Consider the following 24206-nt stretch of genomic DNA (forward strand, 5'->3'; position numbering starts at 1 on the left):
CCCTAGATTCTCTGGCAATAAACAAGTAGTGACAATTTGCTGTGTACAGGGTGTATCTTAGACTGCATGTACATTCATTCTTTCCCTGCTTACTGGCTCTACAAGGTCTATCTTCAAGGACTGGAATCTCAGTGTTCAGCCAGTAATTCAATGGCCTAGGCATGTTAATAAAAGAATAACCAACAACGCCACATTGCAGTGAGGAATTAGACATTTTTGGACACTTGCCTGAAAGGAGAGCCAAGACTTTATTTTTTACAGTGCAATGCTTTGGAAATCCAGAAGTCTTACTTCTTTCAACACTCAATCTCTCTCTCTCACCCCACTCCCCCTCCCCTTTCTATAGCAGGGCTTTTAAATCACCCCATGATCTGTATGCCTCGGTGGCCATTAATATTTTCTGTGGAAAGGCTCTGGAGGGCACTGCAAGCAAGACATAAGGAAGGATGTACATGCCTCGGTATATTTTGCCGGGTATTCCCGTAAATGGCACACATGCTCCGAATTGCTGAACACAACCACCTCGACACAGTGGCCGTATTTCCTGCGTGCCTCCACCATCTCCTCCACATCTCGGGCACTGATGATTTTGTCTGCCTTGGAGTACAGGTAAAGCTGGGGCCAGGAGGAGGAATCTTTCTTCATGGCATCATAGTAGCTTTCGTGGAATAAGTGAGTTAGGGGATAGAGGAGGAAACGATGCACAAGCACTATGACACAGAAGAGCAGGATGAGGATAATCCTGAACACCACATTGGTGTAGGATATCAGCACCTTGTTCAAGGCACGGATGGAGCCCAGCATGTTGCGATTACCAGGGCCACTGTCAAACAGTGTCCCCATCACCTTCAGAGTACAGAACTGACGATGGCAGTGCAACAGCTGCACAATGTACCGGTACAGCATCACCCCATTGTTGCTGAATACGTGGAAAAAGATGGGGCTCTTCTCAATCTCGTAATCAAAAAGAAGCTCCAGCAAATTCTTAGCGTACACCCTCAGGGTCTTACGGCCAATGGGTTCGGAGAAAAATGCAGCCGTCCACGGTGAGGTGTAACGGATTACGGTGCACCCCTGAAGGAAGAGACAAAGCCTGCATCAGTGCTCCACAGACAAGGGACAACACGGGTCAAACCACAAACACTTGACCTTAAGATTCAAGTCCTATTTACAAAAACCAAAACAAGGTTTATTAGCCAGCAATTTCTGGGACTATTAAAGTGGGCAATAAAGAAGCAGACACTAATGTCCTGTAAAGCACCTATCCATTTCATACACATGAGGCCGATGCAAAAGCCATGCATTAGAGCTCTGCACAGGGTTTCTAATGCAAGTGTAGGACACTGGACGCATGCACATATGCAGCTATATTTTGTGTTCAGAAAAATGTAGCGGCTCTGCAGCTGCCTGTGCTGGAAGGCTATACTCTGCACACAGTGAATTTCTGAACCAAGGGTCTCAAAATCCCTCCTTGAGGGCCGCAATCCAGTTGGGTTTTCAGGATTTCCCCAATGAATATGCATTGAAAGCAGTGCATACAAATAGATCGCATGCATATTCATTGGGAAAATCCTGAAAACCCCACTGGATTGCGGCCCTCAAGGATGGACTTCCAGCACAGGCACCCCAAGTGCTGCTACAACTTTTCCAATATCAAATACTTGTTAACAGGTCATCAGTTTGCTCTTTCTTCTACAATTACCTCCCCCTCAGCTCTGTGGTTTTTTTTTGACCCATCCTCTTCAGTGAAGTTGTAGGTCCTGTATCCTTGCAGTAAAGAGAAGAAACAGGCATGAAATCCTCACTAATACTGACTTCAGAAATTAAAACTCTTCTATTCTTCCTCAGATCTAAAGCCCTAGCATTAGAAAACCCTGCGTTGAATGGCTAAGATCTTCATCACCATAGCATTTAATTTGCTGCCCACCAATGTCACAGGGAGTCTTTGCACACATTCATTTTAACACAGGGTTCCCACAGTAGCAGAAAAATAGTGTGAAAGCCAAGTTGAGCTGTGCATCAAGTCAAGTGCAAGTGAAAAGGAGAGGAACATATGTACCAAATGGTGACCAGCTTATGGGGCTGTCACGTGCATGACAGATTAGTATGCCATTGACTTTCCCAACCAAAAATGGATGGCCAGAGGTGAAGCTACCTAACCTAAATACCTAAACTCAGGCTGAATGCACAGTGAAAGATTAGGTTTCTTACCTCTGCTAATCTTCCTTCTTGTAGATATTCTCTGGAGCCTGAACTAGCGGGTAATGCTTCCATTCCAGCCTTGGCTGCAGAACTTAAGAATAACACCAACCCCCCTCGGCGATGTCACCTGTGTGGCCACTCCCCTTGAAGTTCAGTAGGTAGCAAAGCCAGGAGGATCTAATACAAACAGGAAACACAAGAAAAAGAGTGGGGGGTGCGGGGATTCCCCGACACAAATCAATGCTGCTCATGATAACCAAATACATAATCAACAACTGCTAAGTTAGGATAATAAGAAATTGAAACCTGCAAAACTGAGGAACAGGTCACTAAAGAAGACCCAGCCTAAAGAGCAGAAGGGGCACCATCCCAGGACCCCTAAAACCCTATAAGCTTAAATAAAAGGACACTCGGGGAAATGTTAGCGAGGCTGGTCAAAGAGAGAAAGCACAGTTACTTACCGTAACAGTTGTTATCCAGGGACAGCAGGCAGCTATTCTCACAAGTGGGTGACGTGATCCAACGGAGCCCCGATGCGGACGTCTTAAAAGCAGTCTTGCTTGAAGAAACTCGAAGTTTCGAGTCGCCCGCACCGCGCATGCGCGAGTGCCTTCCCGCCCAGCGCAGGGCGCATCTCCTCAGTTCAGATAGCTAGCAAAGAAGCCAACCCAGGGGAGGTGGGTGGGATGTGAGAATAGCTGCCTGCTGTCCCTGGATAACAACTGTTACGGTAAGTAACTGTGCTTTATCCCAGGACAAGCAGGCAGGTATTCTCACAAGTGGGTGACCTCCAAGCTAACAAAAGTGGGATGGTGGGAGAGTTGGCAATTTAGGAGAATAAATTTTGCAATACTGTTTGGCCAAACTGTCCATCCCGTCTGGAGAAAGCATCCAGACAATAGTGAGAAGTGAAGGTATGAACCGAGGACCAAGTGGCAGCCTTACAAATTTCCTCAATGGGTGTAGATCTGAGGAAAGCCACAGAAGCTGCCATTGCTCTGACCTTATGGGCTGTGACTTTACTGTGAAGGGATAATCCAGCCTGGGCATAGCAGAAAGAGATACAAGCCGCTATCCAGTTGGAGATGGTACGCTTAGAGATAGGACGTCCCAACTTGTTCGGATCAAAGGAGATGAAAAGTTGAGGCCCGAGACACCGAAGACAGGGTCGATGAGGGTCCGTCAGTGAAATTGTGCACTGGCACTTGGAACACTTTTTAAAACCGGTAGCAGGCTGGGACATAGGCCGGAAAAGCTCCGCCGCAAGATCGAAGCTGCGGGGCTGCGGCCACATGGCCTGCCTGGTTGAACGGACGGAAGAAATTTTTTTTTTTTTTAAACAAGAAAAGCACGACAAAAATCAGCGACTCAGAGAAAAAGAATCCAAAACCGCGGACTTTAGAAGGCACAAGTGAAGATACTTCACGCAGAGAGCTGAAGACGGATTTCTCGGCTCCGTGGAAAAGTAAGAACTGAGGAGACGTGCCCTGCCCTGGGCGGGAAGGCACTCGCGCATGCGCGGTGCGGGCGACTCGAAACTTCGAGTTTCTTCAAGCAAGATTGCTTGTGAGGCGTCCACATCGGGGCTCCGTTGGATCACGTCACCCACTTGTGAGAATACCTGCCTGCTTGTCCTGGGATAAAGCCAACTTACCAGTTACTGGCAGCCGACATGCGAATTGGACAAAACAGATGGGCGGGAGTTCAGGCTCCAGAGGAGATCTACAAAAAGGAATATTAGCAGAGGCAAGAAACCTACTCTTTCATTCTTGTACAATCCCTCTGGAGTCTGAACTATCGGGACGTATCAAAACAGTTCCAAATCTCAGGGGGGGGGGGCCCAATGAGCCTGCCACCAGAACAGAAGGGCCAAAAGCCCATCGCTGCCACATCAACCTGGTAAAACCCGGAAAAACAATATGAAGGGAAACCCACGTGGCTGTCCGACAAATCTCCTCAGGCTAGACCACATGAGAGTCAGCCCACGAGGAAGCCCTTCCTCCGGGAGAGTGAGCCCTCACGCCAAGAGGAGGCTGCATCCCCGCCGCCACATGGGCCGCGGAACTGCCCACATGCAACCAACGTGATAAGGTAGCCTCGGAAACAGGCCAACTCTGGCGTGCAGGGCCCGCCAGGACAAACAGATGATCCGACAGATGGAAATCGATAGTAGCCTCAAGGCATCACAAAAGGAGACGCCGCACCTCTAGAGACTGCAAAACATGGGTCTTAGACTTGGAACTGAGAAATAAAATCACGAGCAGAAGAAAACTAGAAGTTCTCAGCAAGGCTGGCATCGCAGAAGGGGTTGGTGTTATTTTTAAGTTCTGCAGCCAAGGCTGGAATGGATGCATTACCCAATAGTTCAGGCTCCAGAGGGATTGTACAAGAATAGGTGTTTGCAGGTACTGCCACTTTACTGACACCATCAGCCCCAAGGAAATGTCAGGAAGAGAGGGGTTGGGTAACAGAGCAAAGCAGTTCTCTCTTTGGTTCTGATCTCTTGAAAGAGAGACACTGGACAAAGCAGTATCTCTGTGGCCCAGCCTCCCCGTAATGAGAAGATTTGTTGTGGCCATTTCATCGTAGCCACAATGAAATGGAGAAGATGAATCGACCCATTCCGAGGCCAAATGGCCCATCCGCAGCATCCACTATCTCCTCCTCTCCCTAAGAGATCCCACATGCCTGTCCCACACTTTCTTTAATTCAGAAATAGTTTTTGTTTCCACCACCTCTACCAGAAGACTATTCTAAGTATTTCCTTAAATTACACCGGAGTCTATCACCTCTTAACTTCATCCTATGCCCTCTCATTCCAAAGCTTCCTTTCTTTTTTTATTTTCAGGTTTTTTGCAAAGTTTATTGTGGGAGGTTGGTTTTTTTTAAAATCATATTAACCGCAACAGGTGAGGACTCCAGTAGAAATCAATCCTTGCTGATTATAATACCGCTCTCAGAACCCTGTGATGTCCTAACACAATAGTGTTTGGAACCATATTACCAGGTAAATGATGTCTTTCATTGAGTCGGTAAGTTGTGTGCAAAAAACCACAAACATGCAGCAAGCTCATATAAAGTGCTAAATGTAAATATAATAAATATGCTAAAAGTTATATCAAAACGTTTTTTTTGCACTTATCTTTCACAGAGCTGGCTTGTAGTGCATAATTGTTCGTGCATGGCTAATCAGACAAGATCAGACAAGAATTCCATATTGTTTAAGCACACCTGTGTATTTGGTGATTTTGCTCTCCACGTTCTTCTTGGATATTTTTTTCAATTTCATTTTCTTCTTCTTCTCATAGTGGAGTTTGGCCTTCTCTTTCCACTTTGTTTGCACAGCCTGATACTTCCATCCGATTTCATGGGCAAGCCGACCGAGGTAAGCAAACTTGCGTGTCGGTTTGAGATGTACAATCTTCAGGGCAGCTGGTACCACCATGCGTTTCCTCTTGTCATAAGGGGGAGGAATGTCATCAAAGACTTTGAGCCTCTCCAGGGCAGCCTGGCCACGCTTCATCTTATGTGGCAGCATGCCTCTGACTGTCCTCCAGAAATGCGGCTGGGTGCTCGGAAATGGTAGGGCCCACAGGATGGGTTGGTATTCATTCTCTTGCACAGGAAAGCAAGGTACTTCAATTTGTTCCAGTAAAAGTTGTTAGAGAAATTGATGCCCTCGCATCTCATAATCACCACTTTGCGGCCAAGCAGAACCTGTTTGGCTGCAAGACGACCAAAGAGGTGACCATGGCCATCAATGACAAGAACCTTCAGGTCCTCCATCTTTGTGCGCCCACCGGAAAAAGAGAGCTTCCTTTTCAAATGAAAAAGACTCGCCTCATCCGCATTTCTGCCACGTAAGTATTTAAACATCTCTATCATATCTCTCCTCTCCTACCTTTCCTTCAAAGTATAATTATTGAGATCTTTAAGTCTGTCCCCATAACGCCTTATGACATAGACCACCGACCTTCTTCTGGACTGACTCTGATCACCGCCTTCTTCTGGACCGACTCTGTCCTGTTTATATCTTTTTGAAAGTGTGGTCTCCAGAATTGTACACAATATTCTAAACGAGGTCTCACTAGTGTCTTATACAGAGGCATCAATACCTCCTTTTTCCTACTGGCCATACATCTCTCTAAGCACTCTAGCATCCTTCTAGCTTTCATTGTCACCTTTTCAATCTGTTTGGCCACCTTAAGATCATCGCATATTATCACACCCAAGTTCTGCTCCTCTTTCATACACAAAAGTTCTTCACCCCCTAAACTGTACTGTTCCCTTGGGTTTTTGCAGTCCAAATGCATGACCTTGCATTTCTTAACATTAAATCTTAGCTGCCAAATTTCAGATCATTCCTCAAGCTTCATTAGGTCTTTCCTTGTGTTATCCACATCATCTGAGGTGTCTACTCTATTGCAGATTTTGATATCATCTGCAAAGAGGGAAATCTTACCAGTCAGTCCTTCAGCAATATCGCTTACAAAAATTTTAAATAGAATAGGCCCAAGAACCAAACTTTGAGGCACACTGCTGGTAACATCCCTTTCAACAGAGCGATCTCCATTGACTAACTACCATCTGTTGCCTTCAACTCAACCAGTTTCTGACTCAGTCTGCCACTTTGGGGCCCATACCGAGAGCACTCAGTTTATTTGACACCTATGTGGAACTGTGTCAAAGGCTTTGCTAAAATCTAAATATACCACATCTAGCACACTCCCTCTATCCAATTCTCTGGTCATTTAGTCAAAGAAATTGATCAGATTTGTCTGATAAGACCTACCTCTAGTGAATCCATGTTGCCTCTTGTACTGTAATCCACTGGATTCCAGAAACATCACTATTTTCTGTTTTAAAAGCGTTTCCATTAATTTACTTACCACATAAGTCAGACTTACCGGCCTTTAGTTCCCTATTTCTTCCTTTCTTCCACTTTTGTGGAACATAAGCAGTGCCTCTGCTGGGTCAGACCAGAGGCCCATAATGCCCAGCAGTCCACTCACGCGGCTGCCCATCAGGTCCAGAGCCTGTATAGTAATCCTCTATCTATATTCTTCTATCCCCTTTTCCTTCAGGAAATCATCTAATCCCTTTTTGAACCCCAATATCGTACTCTGTCTTATTACACCCTCTGGAAGCGCATTCCAGGTATCCACCATCCTTTGGGTGAAGAAGAACTTCCTAGCACTGGTTCTGAATCTGTCCCCTCTTAATTTTTCCGAATGCCCTCTCATTCTTGTAGTTTTCGAAAGTTTGAAGAATCTGTCCCTCTCCACTTTCTCTATGCCCTTCATGATCTTGTAAGTCTCTTTCATGTCCCCTCTAAGTCTCCGCTTTTCCAGGGAAAAGAGCCCCAGTTTCTTTAATCTTTCAGCATATGAAAGGTTTTCCATACCTTTTATCAATCATGATGCTCTTTTCTGGACTCTCTCGAGTATCGCCATATCCTTCTTAAGGTACGGCGACCAATACTAGATGCAGTACTCCAGATGAAGGCGCACCATTGCCTGATACAACGGCAGGATAACTTCTTTTGTTCTGGTTGTAATACCTTTCTTGATAATACCTAGCATTCTATTCTTAGAGGCCGCTGCGCACTGTGCCGACGGCTTCATTGTCTTGTCCATTATTACCCCCAAGTCCTTTTCTAGGGTACTTTCACCCATTACCAGTCCTCCGATCATATAGCTTTGGGTTTCTGTTTCCTACATGCAAGACTTTACATTTCTCTACATTAAACTTCATCTGCCATCTCGTCGCCCACTCTTCTAGTTTGTTCAGGTCCCTTTGTAAATCCTCACAGTCCTCTTTAGTCCCAACTCCACTAAATAGTTTGGTGTCGTCTGTGAATTTTATTACTTTGTACTTCGTCCCTGTTTCTAGATCATTTATAAATACATTGAACAGCAGCGGTCCGAGTACTGACCCCTGCAGAACACCACTCGTGACCCTCCTCCAGTCAGAGTAATGGCCCTTTACTCCTACCCTTTGCTTCCTACCCGCCAACCAATTTTTGATCCATCTATGTACGTCTCCTTCCACCCCATGGTTCTTCAGTTTCCGTAGTAGGCATTCATGGGGTCACTTGTCAAAGGCTTTTTGGAAATCCAAGTATATGATGTCTATGGGGTCCCCTTTGTCCATTCGTTTGTTAATTCCTTCGAAGAAGTGCAATAAGTTCATATTTCTTCCTTACTTCCACTTTTGTGGAGGTACCATATCTGCCCTTCTGCAGTCCTCCGGTACCACTCCCGATTCTAGATAAGAATTGAAATGTTCAGCCAGTGGAAGCACCAGGATTTTCCTAAGTTCCTTCCATACCCTCAAATGTACACCATCCAGTCCCATTGCTTTATCCACCTTTAGCTAGCTCCTCATGAACACAATCCTCTGAAAATCGATCAGGGTCTACCATACCTCCATCCCTATTTGCATTTGTCTTCTGTGGTCCAGCTCCTGGCGCTTCAGCTGTGAACACAATTCAGCCTTATCTTTAACAGCTTCTACATATTCCTCTCCTTATGGGATTTGGATCATTTATAAACTCTAGCAACTAACATCAAGAAAGCTGTGTGTACTGATTCTAGGGCACCTTTCTGAGAACTGCTCTTTGTTCTTCACTAGCCAAACATCTAGATAGGAGACTACCTACACCACTACTCTAAAAAGCTCTAAGACCTATTTAGCTCAGTTTTCCTTCCCAGACTATCAAATGTCATCCATAGGTCAGAACTATGTAACCAGCTTGTCCTTGGAGAACTGTCCAAAGTATTAACCATTCTGTAGCCTGCAATTTTACTTACTGTTATTAGCAATATTTTTATTTACTTTTTGCTTTTTTGTCCTTTGAACCATTTTGGGAGCAATTCTATAACTGGATACCTCCAGAGGTGAGCAGCAGAAGCCCAGATGCTTACCTTCTATTATAAAATACAAATGTGACCCAGCACCAGTATGTCTATCATTTAGAGACCTGCACTTAAGCCATCCATAGAATTGGTATAAGTGAGAGCCTTGTCTATAGGTATCCCAAATATCTACAAATGCACATGATGTTAACAGAATATTTGCAGAATAGTCTGTATGCAAAATGTTTGCATGCATGTGCTTACATATGTGCATATACTCCTAGGCCGTTATTCTAAACATGCATGTAGCATGGGGTGCTTAGATTATTTGTATTACTTTGTTAAAACATATCCAATTGCATCATGCTAATAAAGTTCCTGGATCATAAAAAAGCACTCTTAGGGAAGGGAGAGAAAAGAAAGAATAGCATGAGTGATATCTAGCTCCCCAATTCACAATTCTGGTGCTTTCCTATGTCATAATGGTGACAGAAGAGGTACCAGAAAGCATATTGCTCTCTTATTTCTTCTGCTAATGGGAAGAAAAATTGGAATGAGGAAGACTGCGCTGTAAATAAGCTTTGCAGTCTACTGCAAGAAGTAGAGCTACTGTGAAGGTGTAGAACACTAGGTGATTCTCTAAAACTGCCCTTAACTCTCCCCCCCCGGACAACCAAAAATCTGAGTACCAGCATCTTTCTTTCCTGAAAAAAAAAAGCACAGAGAGGTTTTCTCTGAGGGGCTTTGCTGTATTCATTGCTATGATATTAAGGTGTTCATTTTCAAAAGAGAAAACATTTGAAAAACATTATAAAGTGCAGAAGGACGTTTTTCTCACAAATATGTCTAAGTTCAATTTTCAGGGTTATGTTAATTAGGTTTTTTATTCCGCCTTTATCTATTCTGTTCAAGGTTGGGTCAGTAACCCAGGAAGTTGCAAAGAACAGTTTGACAGAGACATTCAATAGAGTTGCTGGTACAGTTAGGTTCAAGTAAGTCATCATTGTCTCATCATTATATCCCAAGAGTTGCATTAGACCAGGGGTGCTCAATACGTTGATCGCGATCGACCGGTAGATCGGGAAGGCAATGCGAGTCGATCAGCCTTCCTCTCCCCGACGTCCCTCACCACCCTCCCTCCAGAAGCATCGGACCGACCAGCATTCCGCTCCCCGACATCAATTCTGACGTCGGAGAGGAAGTTCTGGGCCAGCCAATCGCTGCCTGGCTGGCCCGGAACTCCTTTCTGACATTGGAATTGACGTCGGGGAGAAGAATGCTGGTCAGCTTGATGCTTCTACAGGGAGAGCTTGGGGTGGCAGTGGCTTGGTGGCCTGTTTCCTGATGGCAGTGGCAAACCTAGTGGCTTGGGGGAGGGCAGGGAGAAAGAAAGAAAGGGGAGACAAAGAAAGAAGGGAAAGAGAAAGAAAGGGGGAACAGGGAGTCAGAAAGAAAGGGGGTATGGAGAGAGAGAGAAAGAAAGGGAGGCAGGGAGACAGAAAGAAAGAAGGGGGCAGGGAGAATGAAAGAATAAGTTGGGGGAGAGAATGAGGTCTGGAGGAGAGGAAGCATACAGGAGGCTGAAAGAAGAAAAGAAGTATTGAATGCACAGTCAGAAGAAGAAAGTGCAACCAGAGACTCATGAAATCACCAGACAACAAAAATAAGAAAAATTATTTTATTTCCAATTTAGTGATCAAAATATGTCCGTTTCGAGAATTTATATCTGCTCTCTGTATTTTGCACTATGGCTCCCTTTTACTAAACTGCAATGGCGTTTTTTAGCGCAGGGAGCCTATGAGCGTTGAGAGCATCGCGGGGCATTCAGCGCAGCTCCCTGCGCTAAAAACTGCTATCGCAGTTTAGTAAAATGGGAGGGGGTATATTTGTCTATTTTTGTATGGTTGTTACTGAGGTGACATTGCATAGAGTCATCTGCCTTGACCTCTTTGAAAAAAACCCGGAATATAAATGATAATTAACATTTTCTCTGCGTACAGTGTGCTTTGTGTTTTTAAAATTTTTTTTATTGTTGGTAGATCATTTTGACTTGGTCATTTTAAAAGTAGCTCGCAAGCCCTAAAAGTGTGGGCACCTCTGCATTAGACAGTTTAGAAATGGGCTTTTACAATTACCTTTTCAGTTACTTCAGGGTTGGCTCCCTGTCTTAGAACAGAAATGCTTTTAAAAGTTTTCTGAATCTGAGACAGTGATCACAAGATCATAGTGTAAGTGGTAGTTGGTTACAGCATTTTGCTCATTGCTATTGGATGGATATGGTAATTTGCCTGGTAGACTTTATATTGTTGAACCCCCCTGAACCCCCAAATGTTCACCAGCAGAAGAAATGCTCAATCTCCGGCCGGACCGGACCCCCCCCCGACCTCCTCCTAACCTTTTTTAGATGGCCAGCTGGATGGGTCCTTCCTGCGTCCAGAAGGCAGGCCCGCTTTCACAGGAATGGTGGGCCTGCCCCTTCCCAGTGCATCTTGGCATGCATCGGGCAGGGGCCTAAGGCCCTGACTGGCCCAGGCACTTAAGGCCCCTCCTACAGGAGGGGCCTTAGTAAACCTGGGACAACTGGAATCTTAGGCCCTTCTCCCAGTGCATTCTGGGATGTACTGAGAGTGGTTTAAGATTCCGATTGGCCACTCTCCTAGGCCCCTACCTTTGGCATCTGGCAGGAAGGACTGGCATCCCTCCTGCTGGCAAACTTTTGGGCGTTCGGGGGGGGGGGGGTGTCCCGCAGGAGAGATTGGGCATCTCTCCTCTGGCAATCATTGTGGGGGGGTCACGGCAGGTTCTGGAAGGAGGGACTGGGCATCCCTAATCTAATCTAATGCTTAGTTTTGTATACTGAGACTTCAATCCAGGAAAGCTCGACTTGGTTTACAACAATTAAGTTAGGCTAATAAAGGCATATAGAAAGTTATCAGAAAGATTAGTTTACAAAATGTTTAGTAAACAGAATAGTTTTCAAAGACTTACGAAAAAAAGAAAGGGATCCCTCCTGTCACAATCATTGCAGGGGGTATTTCCTCAGTCAAAATGGTGGAGTTTCCCCACCAAAGAAGAAAAGCCCACTAAAAAAGGCAACCCCAAGGCCATGGGCACTGAAGAGGCCTGAAAAATCAAAGCCTCAATAAGGGAATACCCTGTAAGTCTGACACACCAGTAAGGGAATTCTCAAGACCTTCCGCAGCAAGGGAAGCCCAGTCTTCCCTACAACCAGCAGCTGAGACAGCAGGGGAATAACCAGCACTGTCGGCAGTTAGAGAACCACAGGCCTCTCTACCACCCACGGCTGACGCACCCTTCGCAGCTGCTGGAGAAACCCTTGCGCTGGCCGGCTCCAAGGTTAACGAGGGTTCCCCTTCCCACTGTGAACAAAAACAACAAACACTAGCTGCATGAAGCCCTCGGCAGGAACACGCTGAGCACTTCTTCAGCTTGCGAGAAGTGCTCATTGTGCCGGCAGCTAAATGGGAGAAAAATTATGAATGAAAAACTGGCACATAAGAAAAGCACTGCCTCAGGTCTGTTTTGTTTTTTTAATAAACTTTAAATGAAAGGGAGCAGACCCCAGAGGCACTCAAAACTGTAATCTTTTCTGTAATCTTTTCCCCTTGGCAAGGCATACAGTTAAGGCTCCTCTAGAGAAAAAATTGGGGAGTTGGGGGAAATGAGGGGAGGGACTCAGCTAGTGTGACAGCCCAGAGATGGAATTGGCCCCTGTGGGACCCCAGCTCAGTCCAACAAAAATAGGGGCAGAGCAAAAGGCTACTGCCTAACCTTTCCAACAGAGCCTGCTCATGACCTAAAGTTAAGACTGCATAAGCTTAGCACTTTCATCTGCTGGAAAATGAGAACACACTGAATTCTATCAGTACAAGAGGGCTGTGTAATACCTCATAGAATCAGTCTGTTCTCAGTCTCCACCTGCTGGCAGAGAAGTATAAACCCATCCGTCTGTGCCAGTTTGGAGGAACGATAAAGAAATATATATATTTATGTGCCCACCTACATATATATATATGTTTGTGTGTGTGTCCATATATATATATGCAGGTGGACATAGAAGCAAATGGATAAAATGATAAGATGGGTGAAATGACTGAGCAACCAGGACAGAATCTCTGTGCTCTTAGTTTAGATGTCCCTTGTGGTGATTCAGAGCCCTGTGATCTATATTTGGTTTCTACATGACATTGCACAGTTGTGGCATCTAATATAATAAAACGATAAGCCACGCATGTGCACTTCCTATGCGTGCGCCGGTTTTCCGTGAGCTGTAGCGACCCATAGGAAGTGCGCATGCGCGGCTTATGGTTCTGTTTTTCGGTCTGGCCTGCTCCCTGCCATATTGCATTTTTCAGTTGAAAGACGCAGAGGTGGCTCCTCTCACGATCCCCGCCTGCGTCGGACTTCCGACGCAGGTGGGGATCATGAGAGGAGCCACCGCCGCGTCTTTCAACTAAAAAGAAAAATATGGCAAGGCGAGCAGGCCAGACCAGACCGAAGCTCAAGACCATGAGAAGGGAAGGGAAGGGGGGGCCTACAAAGAAGAGGACTCCAGCCGCGAGGAGCCGAACGGAGCAGCCAGATCGCAGCAGGCCAGATTGCGGGGGAGGGGCCGAATGGAGCAGGCAAGATCGCGGTAAGAGAAGGGAAGGGGTGGGGGAAATGCTGCAACTGCTGCACAGGGACCTGGAGGGGAAGACAAATACCACTGCTGCTGCACAGGGAAGTCGGGGGGGAGGAGGGAAATGCTGTTGCAAGGAAGTGGGGTGGAAATACTACTGCACAGGGAAATGGAGGGAAAGAATGACAGACAGACAGCAGGAGGGAGGGAGACAGACAGAAAGGAAGAAAGACACAGGGGCAGGGAGAGGGACAGAAAGACAGACAGAAAAAGGGAGCCAAGGAGAGAGAGAGAGAGAGACAGCGGGAGAGAGAGAGAGACAGAAAGAAAGACAGACAGACATATATTCTAGCACCCGTTAATGTAACGGGCTTAAAGACTAGTTTCCACTATAATGTTCAACAGTGCATGGGTTCCAATGGCCCCTCATTCTAGAACCTTGGTCTTAACTCACAGTCATCCAGAGCTGCCAAAGGGTCAGGTTTTCAGGATATCACTATCTCCACTGTATGCAAACATATTTCACATGCAGATTCATCAAGGATATCCAGAAAAATCTGATATATTGGCTGCCCTCAAAGACTAGACCAAGGTCCTAGAAAGCACAGTCTTGTCCCTTTGAGAGGAGAGAAGCCCATCAATTTGCTGCTAAGAGATCTCTCTGAACTAACCTGGTTCCGGTAGATATCACTGTACTTTGCTAAATGTGGATCTTTGCATCCGCCCCATCCCAGCAGGACCACCACCGGCGACTTGCAAGTATCTGCAGGACAAGGCAGAAATTGGAACAGGTTCAGATTACATTGCTTACCGGTCCATATCCATATTATGTTTAAATTATTTGTTTGACTCATTAAATCTATTATCGAGAACCCTTCTCCCCCTTTTTATCTTCTCATACCATTCCTTATATTCCAGCTGGTTCCCTCCGTTCGTTATATGCCCACTGCTTGGTACTGCCCTCTCCATGTTATGCACATTTTGGATCAGCTAGGCATAAAGCATTTTTCTCTCTTAAGACCTAAATTATGGAAAGAAAAGATTTATTTCCTGCTCTTTGGGCTGAACACTGTTTTCCTAGATTGAACTTACTTCTTTGAGTTGATTTTTGGGCATAAACTCTGAATTCACTTGTCTTCCTGGCTAAATCCATTAAGCCCGAACCCTTTCCCCAACTTCCTCTGTTTGCGTGATTGATTGCTTCTATCCTGTCTTGAACTGACTGGCGTTCCTTTCTTTTTTCTTACTAATTTTGTATTTCTAATCCGCCTTGACCAGTCTATCAAGCTCTCCTATAAACACAAACACATCTTAAACAATGCAAGATAGAAGAGAGAACCTGAAAGCTGAGAATCCAGTCCCACTGCTGCCAGTTCTCGATGTTCTAGAAGAGCAAGTCACTTAACTTCCCTAGTCTCTAAGAAAAACTTTTATAAGTATCTAGCTGACTATTTAAAGATATGCCATCTGAATCAAAGGCTTTGAAAATGTATCCTCCCTCTCCCCATGCTCCCTGCTTAGCTACTGAAAACGTAGGTGACCTAGGGGCAAGAGAAATCAGGCATACAGCACTAAATTAGGTGCCTGAACCTAGACAAATCAAAGGGCAAGCTTAAATGTGGCAAGCTAAATTTTGACCAGCCAGATTTAGGGAAATTTTTAAGTTCCAGAGCTCGATCTCAGTACTCATACTCACCTTCACTCTTAGTATTCAGAGTCACCCCTTTACCCAGTTACAGGATCCATTCCTTCCTTCTTGCCACATGTTAAAAACATAGTTGCCCTGCAATTAGCCCATGGAGGTATGAGTTTTCATTCACAAGTCCCCATTTTAGCCCTCTCCTCTCTTCCATTCAACCTAGTCATCACATCATAGTCCTTAGCCAGGTACCATCTTGGTTTTCTGTAGAATCCAATATGAGGAAACAGAAAGGCAAAGTAGAAAGGCAAGAAAAACAATGAAGGCGATCTTGGGTGCTAAACTTCTTTATTGTGTCTATTAGACTTGACACGTATGTGTTTTGGTCCTACAGCCTGCCTTAGGAGTCTAAAGGATAAAATAACATAGATAAACTTAAACTTAAGAGCCAACCTCATGTACCTTTTCAGTCTGAACACTAGACAACATTATTATGCAATGGCTGTGGATCCAAGGAGCATAAGTTAGAATTGGGAATCTACATGGAAGCAAGTGCAGAGCCAATAAACCAGACCAGCCCTTTGTTTTGGGGGGTTTGAGAGTGAGAGTACTAGCCTGGTTTACCTTTCTGTACAGAAGGTCAGAACACATCTGACCCTTGACCTAGAAACACAAAAAAAATAAATAAAAGAAGATAAAAACCATATGGCCTATCCTAGGATTCAGATGTCTAAGAAAACCCAGACATGTCCTCTTTTTAAGGACTGTCTGGTGTCCAGATGGATTTCCAAAACCCGGCAGTTTGTCTTGGTTTTGGAAAACCTACGAGCATGTGCAGATGCAATATGATCAATGTCACATCTGCGTATGATCGGAGGCCCACCAGATGCAGCCTGTTCTCAGGGAAGAAGAGATGAGGTTTGTGTGGGAATGGGGCAAGGCCACGTGTCCTGTTTTATCTAATTAAGAAATCTAATAACTCTAGCCTATCCAGTCTTCCCATCCAGCCATCTACTATCTCTTCTTCTTCCTTAGAGATCCTATGTATTTGTCCCAAGCTTTCTTATTTATTTTAAAACCTAAGCGGTTTCCCAAAAACCCCCAATCATATTATAAACACACTTCATCTCCACCAGGAGGTCATTCTACAAATTCACCACCCTTTCTGTGAAGTATTTCCTCTGATTACTTCTGAGTTTGTTCCTTTTCACCTTCATTCTCTGCAGAGAGGCAAAACTTACCAGACAGCTCTTCAGCAATATTGCTCACAAAAATGTTCAAAAGAACCGGCCCAAGAACTAAACCTTGTAGCACACCACTGGTAACATCCCTTTCCTCTGAGCAATCTCTGTTGACCACTACTACCCTCTGTCACCATCCACTCAAGCAGTTCCTAATCCAGTCAGTCACTTTAGAGCCCATACTGATGGCACTCAATTTATTTATTTTAACATAGAAACATGCTGGCAGATAAAGGCCAAATGGCTCATCTAGTCTGCCCATCCGAAGTAACTATGATCTCTTTCTCTCTAAGAGATCCCACATGCCTATCCCAGACCCTCTTGAATTCAGAACATAAGAATAGCCATACAGGGTCAGACCAATGGTGCATCTAGACCAGTATCCTGTTTCCACAGTGGCCGATCCAGAAAATCCAAATAGTAGCAACATTGATCATGTGGAACTGTATCAAAGGTTTTGCTAAAATCTCTTACTTGTGGAATGCTTTGTGGACAGAGCTCTATTCTGTTGTTTAAAATATTTATTTGCTCCTTTTGTTACATGATCAGGTTATTTGAAGTGAAATACCACTTCATTGCTAAAGATCCAATTGCTTTTCCCTTTTGGAAATTACATTTTATCATATAAATCAATGCTGAGCAGTCATTTCCTATTTATGATATATATAATCGGATGTATCTGTGTATGTATGTTTCAGCATAATTTTGAAACACAGAGAGATTGCAACCAAACTTGGTATACATATCACTTACTATCTGGGGGGAAATACTGTGGGGGTGAGAAGGGGGTGACATGTACAAATTATCAAAAAAGACAGATTTTACTGTCTAATCCATAGTTTTCGAGCTCGCTGAGATGAATACTGATCTCCCAATGCTGTTTAAGTCCAAGTTCAGCCCCATACAGAGGGCCATTCTTGCTGCTCAAAAATAAACAATCAAATACTTCCCGTTTTACCAGGCGTAATCACTGAATACAAGTCTATCAATACCAGAAGATTAGGATAAATAAATATCCAGGCAACACCTGATAATCAGCTAGCTAGTAGAAAGTATTTCATTTAATTTTTGTATTTTATATACCACCCATAGGCACAGACATCTGAACAGTCACAACCAATTCACAGTCTAATCAGTAGGAGTTTATTATTTATAAAATTTGTTACACCACCTCATCAGAACACAGGTCTATGTAGTTTAAAGCCTAATAAAGAAAAGAAAATTAACTTCAAAGTTTCAATAGAAATGATAAGAATCCATTCAACCACAACCAAACATGCCAAAAATAAAACTGAGTCTAAGAATTAAAAAAAAAAATCCTCCTACTGGTTTCTTTGTACCCCAAATGGAAGCTGAAATAATTAAAGCTGGCTTTTACTAAACTGTAGTAGAACTTCTTACTACAGGCCAGCGAGGTAAATGTTCCAATGCTCAAAGGAATTGAATGAGCGTCAGAGCATTTACCTTGTTGGCTCATGGTAAAAAAAAACCTCTACTGTGGTTTAGTAAAAGGAGCCCTAAGTCTTAAGCTATCTTAAGGTAAACTATTCAAAAGGGCCAAAGCCACAGATGGAGAGGGTGACTCGCATTAGCTAAATGTGGAATAGAGGAAAGTATATCCTGCATTATTCAAAAATATCTACACTAAACTAAACTAAACCTTAAGTTTATATACCGCATCTTCTCCACGGAAGTAGAGCTCAGCACGGTTTACAAGAACTTAAAATATGAGAAAGGATAGGAAAAGGTTTACATAAGCTTATAAGTAGAGAGGAAAAGTAAGGGAAAAATAGGATTACATGTTAGAGAAGAGCCAGGTTTTTAGTTGCTTGCGGAATAAATGGAGGGAGCTCAGGTTCCGCAGCGGGATAGTAAGGTTGTTCCAGAGACCTGTGATTTGAATAGAAGTGATTTTCCCAGTTTACCTGCGTGGAGAATACCATGTAGGGAGGGGAAGGATAGTTTATATCTTTGGGCGGGCCTGGTGGAGTCAGGGCACGGATTATATGATAACATACACATGGGTTATTCAGAAAAAACTAAAGTTGGATAAACTTTAATTGAAGTTTTTCCCATGAATTTGTCAGTGAAATAAGAAATTTAAGCATTATAATATTTTCATGACATACAATTTAACTCTATTAGGAGTCAGAGTTGGACTCGGCACATCTTCACCAACTCCAACTCTAGTAACCCAAAAAAGTCATAGGGGCAAGCAGCTCCCATTTATTTAGGCGCTGGCCAATTTAGGCACCATTTATAGAATCAGACCCTAAATGTACAGGGGTAGAGAGATCAATTTTCAAAACTAGAACTTCTGCATAAGGAAGTAATCATCTAGGCATTTCCACCAACAATAGCGGTTTAGGAAAAATGATTAAGGCCGCCATTCTTCCAAAATGATCTAAGAACAAAAGGAATAATCAGGCTGTATGCCATTAAATAATGCTCAGTGATCTGAAGCAATGATATGAGTGAAAGCACAATGACCTTAGGTCATGCCCTGATGCAGAATCTATTGGCTATGATGTGGTTATAGTTGGCAATTGGACCTTGCTGATATAATTATATAAGTTATGTGGAATTTTCATATTTAAGCATTAACACCCTCCCCTTTTACAAAGCCATGCAGCAACAGTCCTGAAGCCCTTTAAATCCTGATGAGCTTCGGGGCAGTTATTGCAGCAGCCCACGCTAAATGGCTTCATAAAAGAGGCGCAAAATGAGATATAGTTCAAAATTAAGACCGATGATGAGGCAAGTCATGGAGTGATATATTTTATGTGAAATGAGTCACTACCGAGGTCTTCTGCCTATTTGATGAGAGATATCAGTAGTAAAGTTAGCATTAGGATCTTGAATTAGTGAATTAAATAATGCTCTTCATCCTCTCTTAATGGGGTTTCAGCAAATGTATAATGTTCAAATCTTAAGATCTCAAACACTCAACAATTACCCCCTCAACAATTTTACAATACCGCGCAAGAGGTTTTTAGCGCTGGCCAGCACGCTGAATGCCCTGCACTGCTCTGACATTCATAGGAACTCTATGACCGTCGGAGCAGTGCAGAGCATTCAGCACTCCGACCAGTGCTAAAAGCCTCTTGCGTGGTTTTGTAAAAGGAAGGGGTTATGAGTGCCATCGATAAAGCTGACAAATCATGCTTTGAAGGAAACAAGAACTTGTGGAAGGGTATTTTCAATATGATGTCTAAATCTGAGTGTGAACATTTTGTGGAAAACATCCAAAAATCCATATGATAGGAAAATGTCTCTTTTTGTTTAGAAAATTGCCATGTTTTAGATGTGTTTGTGCACAGCGCAACTATTATTTTGAAAAAAAAGGTTCAAAAGAAAAACACACCAATAAGCCATTGGGATTTAGGAGAGGGTCAACATTTTTAGTAAACTGGCCACATGGACATCCCAGCAAAGAAGTGGGGCACCAGAGGAGACACTGCAGTGAACTTCACATAAATGGTTCCACGTACACATCTCACTATAACCTCCTTATATTTTAGGCTGAGCCCTCCAAAACCCACGGTACACCACAATAGCCCTTATGTTTTCATGTGTCACCTATATGTAAGTACAGTAGGTTATGGAGGGCTTATATGTTCCAACATAACTTTACTAATTAGAGTGGGATATGGGCCTGGGTTCCCATTTTTACAAGTCACTGAACTGCTCACTAGGCTACTGAAGGAACCTGCTTGCTACTCTGCTGGCCATAACATCTGAAGCTGTTATACAGGCTGGTATATACACATTATTCACATCTTTGGGTGGTATGAGAAGGAGTCAGTGACCACTGGGGAAGTGTAGGGGGAAGGGATCATGCCTGAATCCCTCTAGCGGTCATCTGGTCAGTTTGGGCATATTTCATGTTTTTTTGTTATACTTGATGATGATTTTATTTATTGTACGTCATTTTGTGATTTCTGGTGAAAGTAATACATAAATGTAATAAATGAAATGAATAAGGGGATCTGGATAGAATGTGTTTATTGAGGGAGGTGAAATGTGTGCTTCTTTGATGGAGGATTTTGAGAGACTAGAATATGGTTTGTCACTTCTTTCCAGGTCAGCTCAGCAGGCTGACCCAATCCTGATTTTGCCTCATTAAATACATGGAAATATAGCTCTGATTTCTGGAAATCAATGGGGAAAAAAATCAAAACTAATCAGGTAACCATGCATGCAAAGGGGCAAAATTAGGAGAGGATTTAGCATTTTGGTTGACTAGTGATACAAAAATAAACTGCAGTTGGGGAAATTTGGATAGCGCAATTCAGCTCAGTGGCCTGTGAAGGAGGAAAAAGAAAAGATGTGAGTGGAGGAAGGGGAGGTATTGGGAGGGGTAGTAAAATGAGTTGAGATGGAAAGATGAGGGGTAGAGGTCTGCACGGAATGGGAATTGCGGGAATCCCCCCCCTAACCCATGGGACTCCCACGGGGACCCCCTTCTGGCCCACGGGACTCCCATGGGGATGGAAGGCTTTGGAAGCAGGGTTCGTCCATCTAAAATAATAAAACGCTAGCCGCGCATGCGCACTCAGACCTGCGTGATCTGTAATCCCTGTTCCGTGAGATGTAGGTCCGTGGCTTTGCAGGAGTGCGCATGCGCGGGTCCCCAGCCACTCCCCTCCTCCCGCCCTCACTCACCATGGAAGCCAGGCAAGCTCTCTCCCTGCCCGCGTCCTAAGCAGGGAACACACCTCCCACCCTAACTCGCCGCTGCTGATCCTCCTGTAAAGAGCAGCCTGCGATGGTGTCCGGCTTTAGCGAACCTTGCAGGCCACTCTCCAACCTCGGTAGCACGTTCCCTCTGATGCACGGGATCGCGTCAGAGGGAACATGCTACCGAGTTGGAGAGTGGCCTGCGAGGTTCGTTAAAGCCGGACACCATCGCAGGCTGCTCTTTACAGGAGGATCAGCCACCACGGGAAAAGCCGCCGAAAAAAAAACTTCAGTCGCAGCAGGCCAGCCTGCGGGAAGGGAAGGAGGAGGGGCCGAAAGTAGCAGGGCAGCTCATGGTAAGAGAAGGGAATGGGGGGTGGGGGAAAATGCTGCTACTGCTTCAGAAGAGACCTGGAGGGGAAGGGAATTACCGCTGCTGCTTCTGCAAAAGAAAGTGGGGGGGGGGGGGAGAGAAGGGAATGGGGGGTGGGTGGGGGAAAATGCTGCTACTACTTCACAGGGATCTGGAGGGGAAGGAAAATATCACTGCTGCTTCTGCAAAGGAAAGTGGGGGGGGGGAGAGAAGGGAATGGGGGGGGGGGAAATGCTGCTAATACTTCACAGAGATCTGGAGGGGAAGGGATATCACTGCTGCTTCTGCAAAGGAAAGTGGGGTGGGGGTTGACAGACAGAAAGAAAGATAGACAGACAAAGTGTGCCAGGAAGAGAGAGAGAAAAATAGCAGGAGAGAGAGAGAAAGAAAGGAAGAAAGAGACAGGAGCAGGGAGAGAGAGAGACATAAATAAAGAAAGACAGCCGTTAATGTAACGGGCTTAAACACTAGTATAATATAAAGGACACGTCAGCCTTAGTAAAAGAGGGGGGTTTATAAGTTAATTACCTGAACAGAAAACAAAAAAAGGGTTCCACCAAAGAGATTCCACAAGGAAAACAGCAAAAGAAACCGTGGAATTGATGATCCTGTCAGAAGTAATTGCTGCTTTGGATGGGGACGGGTGGGATTTCTGTCCCCGCGCAACTCTCTAATGAGGGAGGGGGGTTGAGAACTAGAAGGAGAGAAGGGATGCGGCAGTGTAAAGTTCAGGTGAAATCAGTGAGAAGACAAGCAGGGCAGGGGGGGGGGGAGGACGGACTGAGACATCCGCCGAAGAGCGATGCAAACAAACGCCGGATGTCTCTTTTTGTCGTTATTACCTAAGGGCGAGAGTAGGCTGGGGTCAGGGAAGACGATAGTGTAATCCAAATCAGTGTCCTTCATGGCGCTCCTGCTCCAGTGCTTCGGACCCCCTCAGGTCCCGCTTCCGGCCTCCTGCGCGCGCGCCGGAAGCCAGCCCGAGGGCGCAGCCAATGGGACCGCGACGCTGCAGCCAGCCGAGGCACGCGCCCCAGCAACCGATGGCGTGGGCGCCCAACCGTCGCTTGGTAACCTCCGCGTCCCTCACAATGTGGGGCAGGTCGGAGTGCCCGCCCACTGCAAGCGCAGGCGCGGCTCGATTGGCCGAGACGCCGGGACGGGAGCGTGCGATTGGCCGCGTTGCACGGGAGCCCCTTCACGCGTGCCTGAATGCGTTTGAGCGTTCCAGTGAAGTCCTCGGCCTCTCACAGACCGTCGCTGCTCAAGCTGAGGAAAAGTAGGGGTTGGGGAACTTCTCCTGGGGGCGAAAATGGGCTCTTCAACTTAAACTGAAACCATGTTTCTCTCCCCCCCCCCGAGCTTCCTTTTCTACTTCTGCCCACTCAAGCCATCCTCTCTCGCTTGCAACTCTTCCTCCTTGCCCACCCTCTCTTTTGGGGGGTCTGGGTCACTTTCTTACTCCCCCACTTGCCCACCAGCCACGTCCCCTTCTCTCCCCCCGCCAATTGCAGGTCATCATCTCTTCCCTCCCCTCCTCCTCCTAAAGATCTGCCATCTCTCACGCTCCCCCCCTGGCATTTGCTCCTGACCTGACAACTCCCTCCCTCCCTCACCATTGCAGGTCCACTCCCCTCCCTGTGTGGGGCTGGTATTTCTTACCTGCAGAGGAAATATTATAAACAGGCTGCCAGGGACCTTCCTCTGCCACATTTAGCATTGCATTCATTTTCAGTTGGTTAGAGGAATGTAACTGCACCCCCCCCCCACCTTCACCCCACTAGCTACAGCCATGCAATAACTTGATTACCATCCAGTTGTAGAGCCAGAATCTGACTTTATGAATTGCTCTGATACCTCTGAAAACTCTTCATGTAAGCTGCATTGAATCCTTGTAGAAATTTTGCAGGATATAAGAAATTGTATGGTATGGCATGGTAGGAGTTAAAAGTAGCCCTGAAAAAGTGGGCTTTTAGTCTAAATTTGAATACTGTTTGTATTAAGTAATATTAGTTGACATGATTTGATTAATTTACTTATTTCTATTCTCATCCTTGTGTTTAATTATTCATTTGTTTTTATAATTATTGTTTATTTTACTTATATACTTTTGTTGTTTTTAATATCTGCATATGTGAACCGTTTTGGATGTACCATAGAAAGGCGGCATATCAAATCCATAACCCCCTACCCTTTAGTATCTAGGTTTGTAATCCACCTTTGCAAAATATATCTACTACTAGTTATTTATAATCTAATCTAGTCTTCAATTTATATAATAATAATAACAGTTTATATACCGCAGGACCGTGAAGTTCTATGTGGTTTACAGTGATTAGAAATGTTACAGATTGAGTGAATAAACAAGTACAGACTTAGTGATTGATAGTTCTTGCGATTGTTTGTTGAGGATTAAGATTGATTAGGTTGGTTTCCTAAGTATTTCAGGAACAGATGTGTTTTTAGGCGTTTCCTGAATTCTCCATAGGTAGTAGGCACGAGTAATTGTTCAAGGTCTTTACCCCATAATGCTGCTTGATGTGCGAGAAGATGTTGGTGATGACTTTTAAAT

The 24206-nt window shown here is 44.7% G+C and overlaps 2 protein-coding genes and 1 pseudogene across 7 annotated transcripts in view; 1 reads left to right on the plus strand and 2 right to left on the minus strand.

Moving 5' to 3' along the window:
• Positions 1 to 229: 229 nt before the first annotated feature.
• On the minus strand, positions 230 to 22707 carry TMEM53 (transmembrane protein 53). The gene is made up of 3 exons (XM_033916546.1): positions 22477 to 22707; positions 14373 to 14464; positions 230 to 1074 (listed from the first exon to the last, which is right to left on the minus strand). The coding sequence occupies exons 1-3, from the start codon at positions 22538 to 22540 to the stop codon at positions 391 to 393; spliced, it is 840 nt and encodes a 279-aa protein (XP_033772437.1). The 5' UTR covers positions 22541 to 22707; the 3' UTR covers positions 230 to 390.
• LOC117346640 lies at positions 5076 to 6096 on the minus strand (annotated as a pseudogene).
• The window catches only part of ARMH1 (armadillo like helical domain containing 1), a 130066-nt gene continuing 127350 nt past the window's right edge, over positions 21491 to 24206 (plus strand). The window contains exon 1 of one of the 6 annotated variants that reach the window (XM_033916545.1): positions 21491 to 21617. Coding sequence is in view for 5 of the 6 variants with exons in the window: in XM_033916543.1 (XP_033772434.1) it covers positions 22726 to 22913 (188 nt within the window). In the remaining variant the exon portion in view is untranslated. The other 5 variants (XM_033916543.1, XM_033916541.1, XM_033916540.1 and 2 more) reach the window with 5 other exon arrangements.

This window comes from Geotrypetes seraphini, chromosome 12 (genome assembly GCF_902459505.1).
Source record: "Geotrypetes seraphini chromosome 12, aGeoSer1.1, whole genome shotgun sequence".
Taxonomy (NCBI): domain Eukaryota; kingdom Metazoa; phylum Chordata; class Amphibia; order Gymnophiona; family Dermophiidae; genus Geotrypetes; species Geotrypetes seraphini.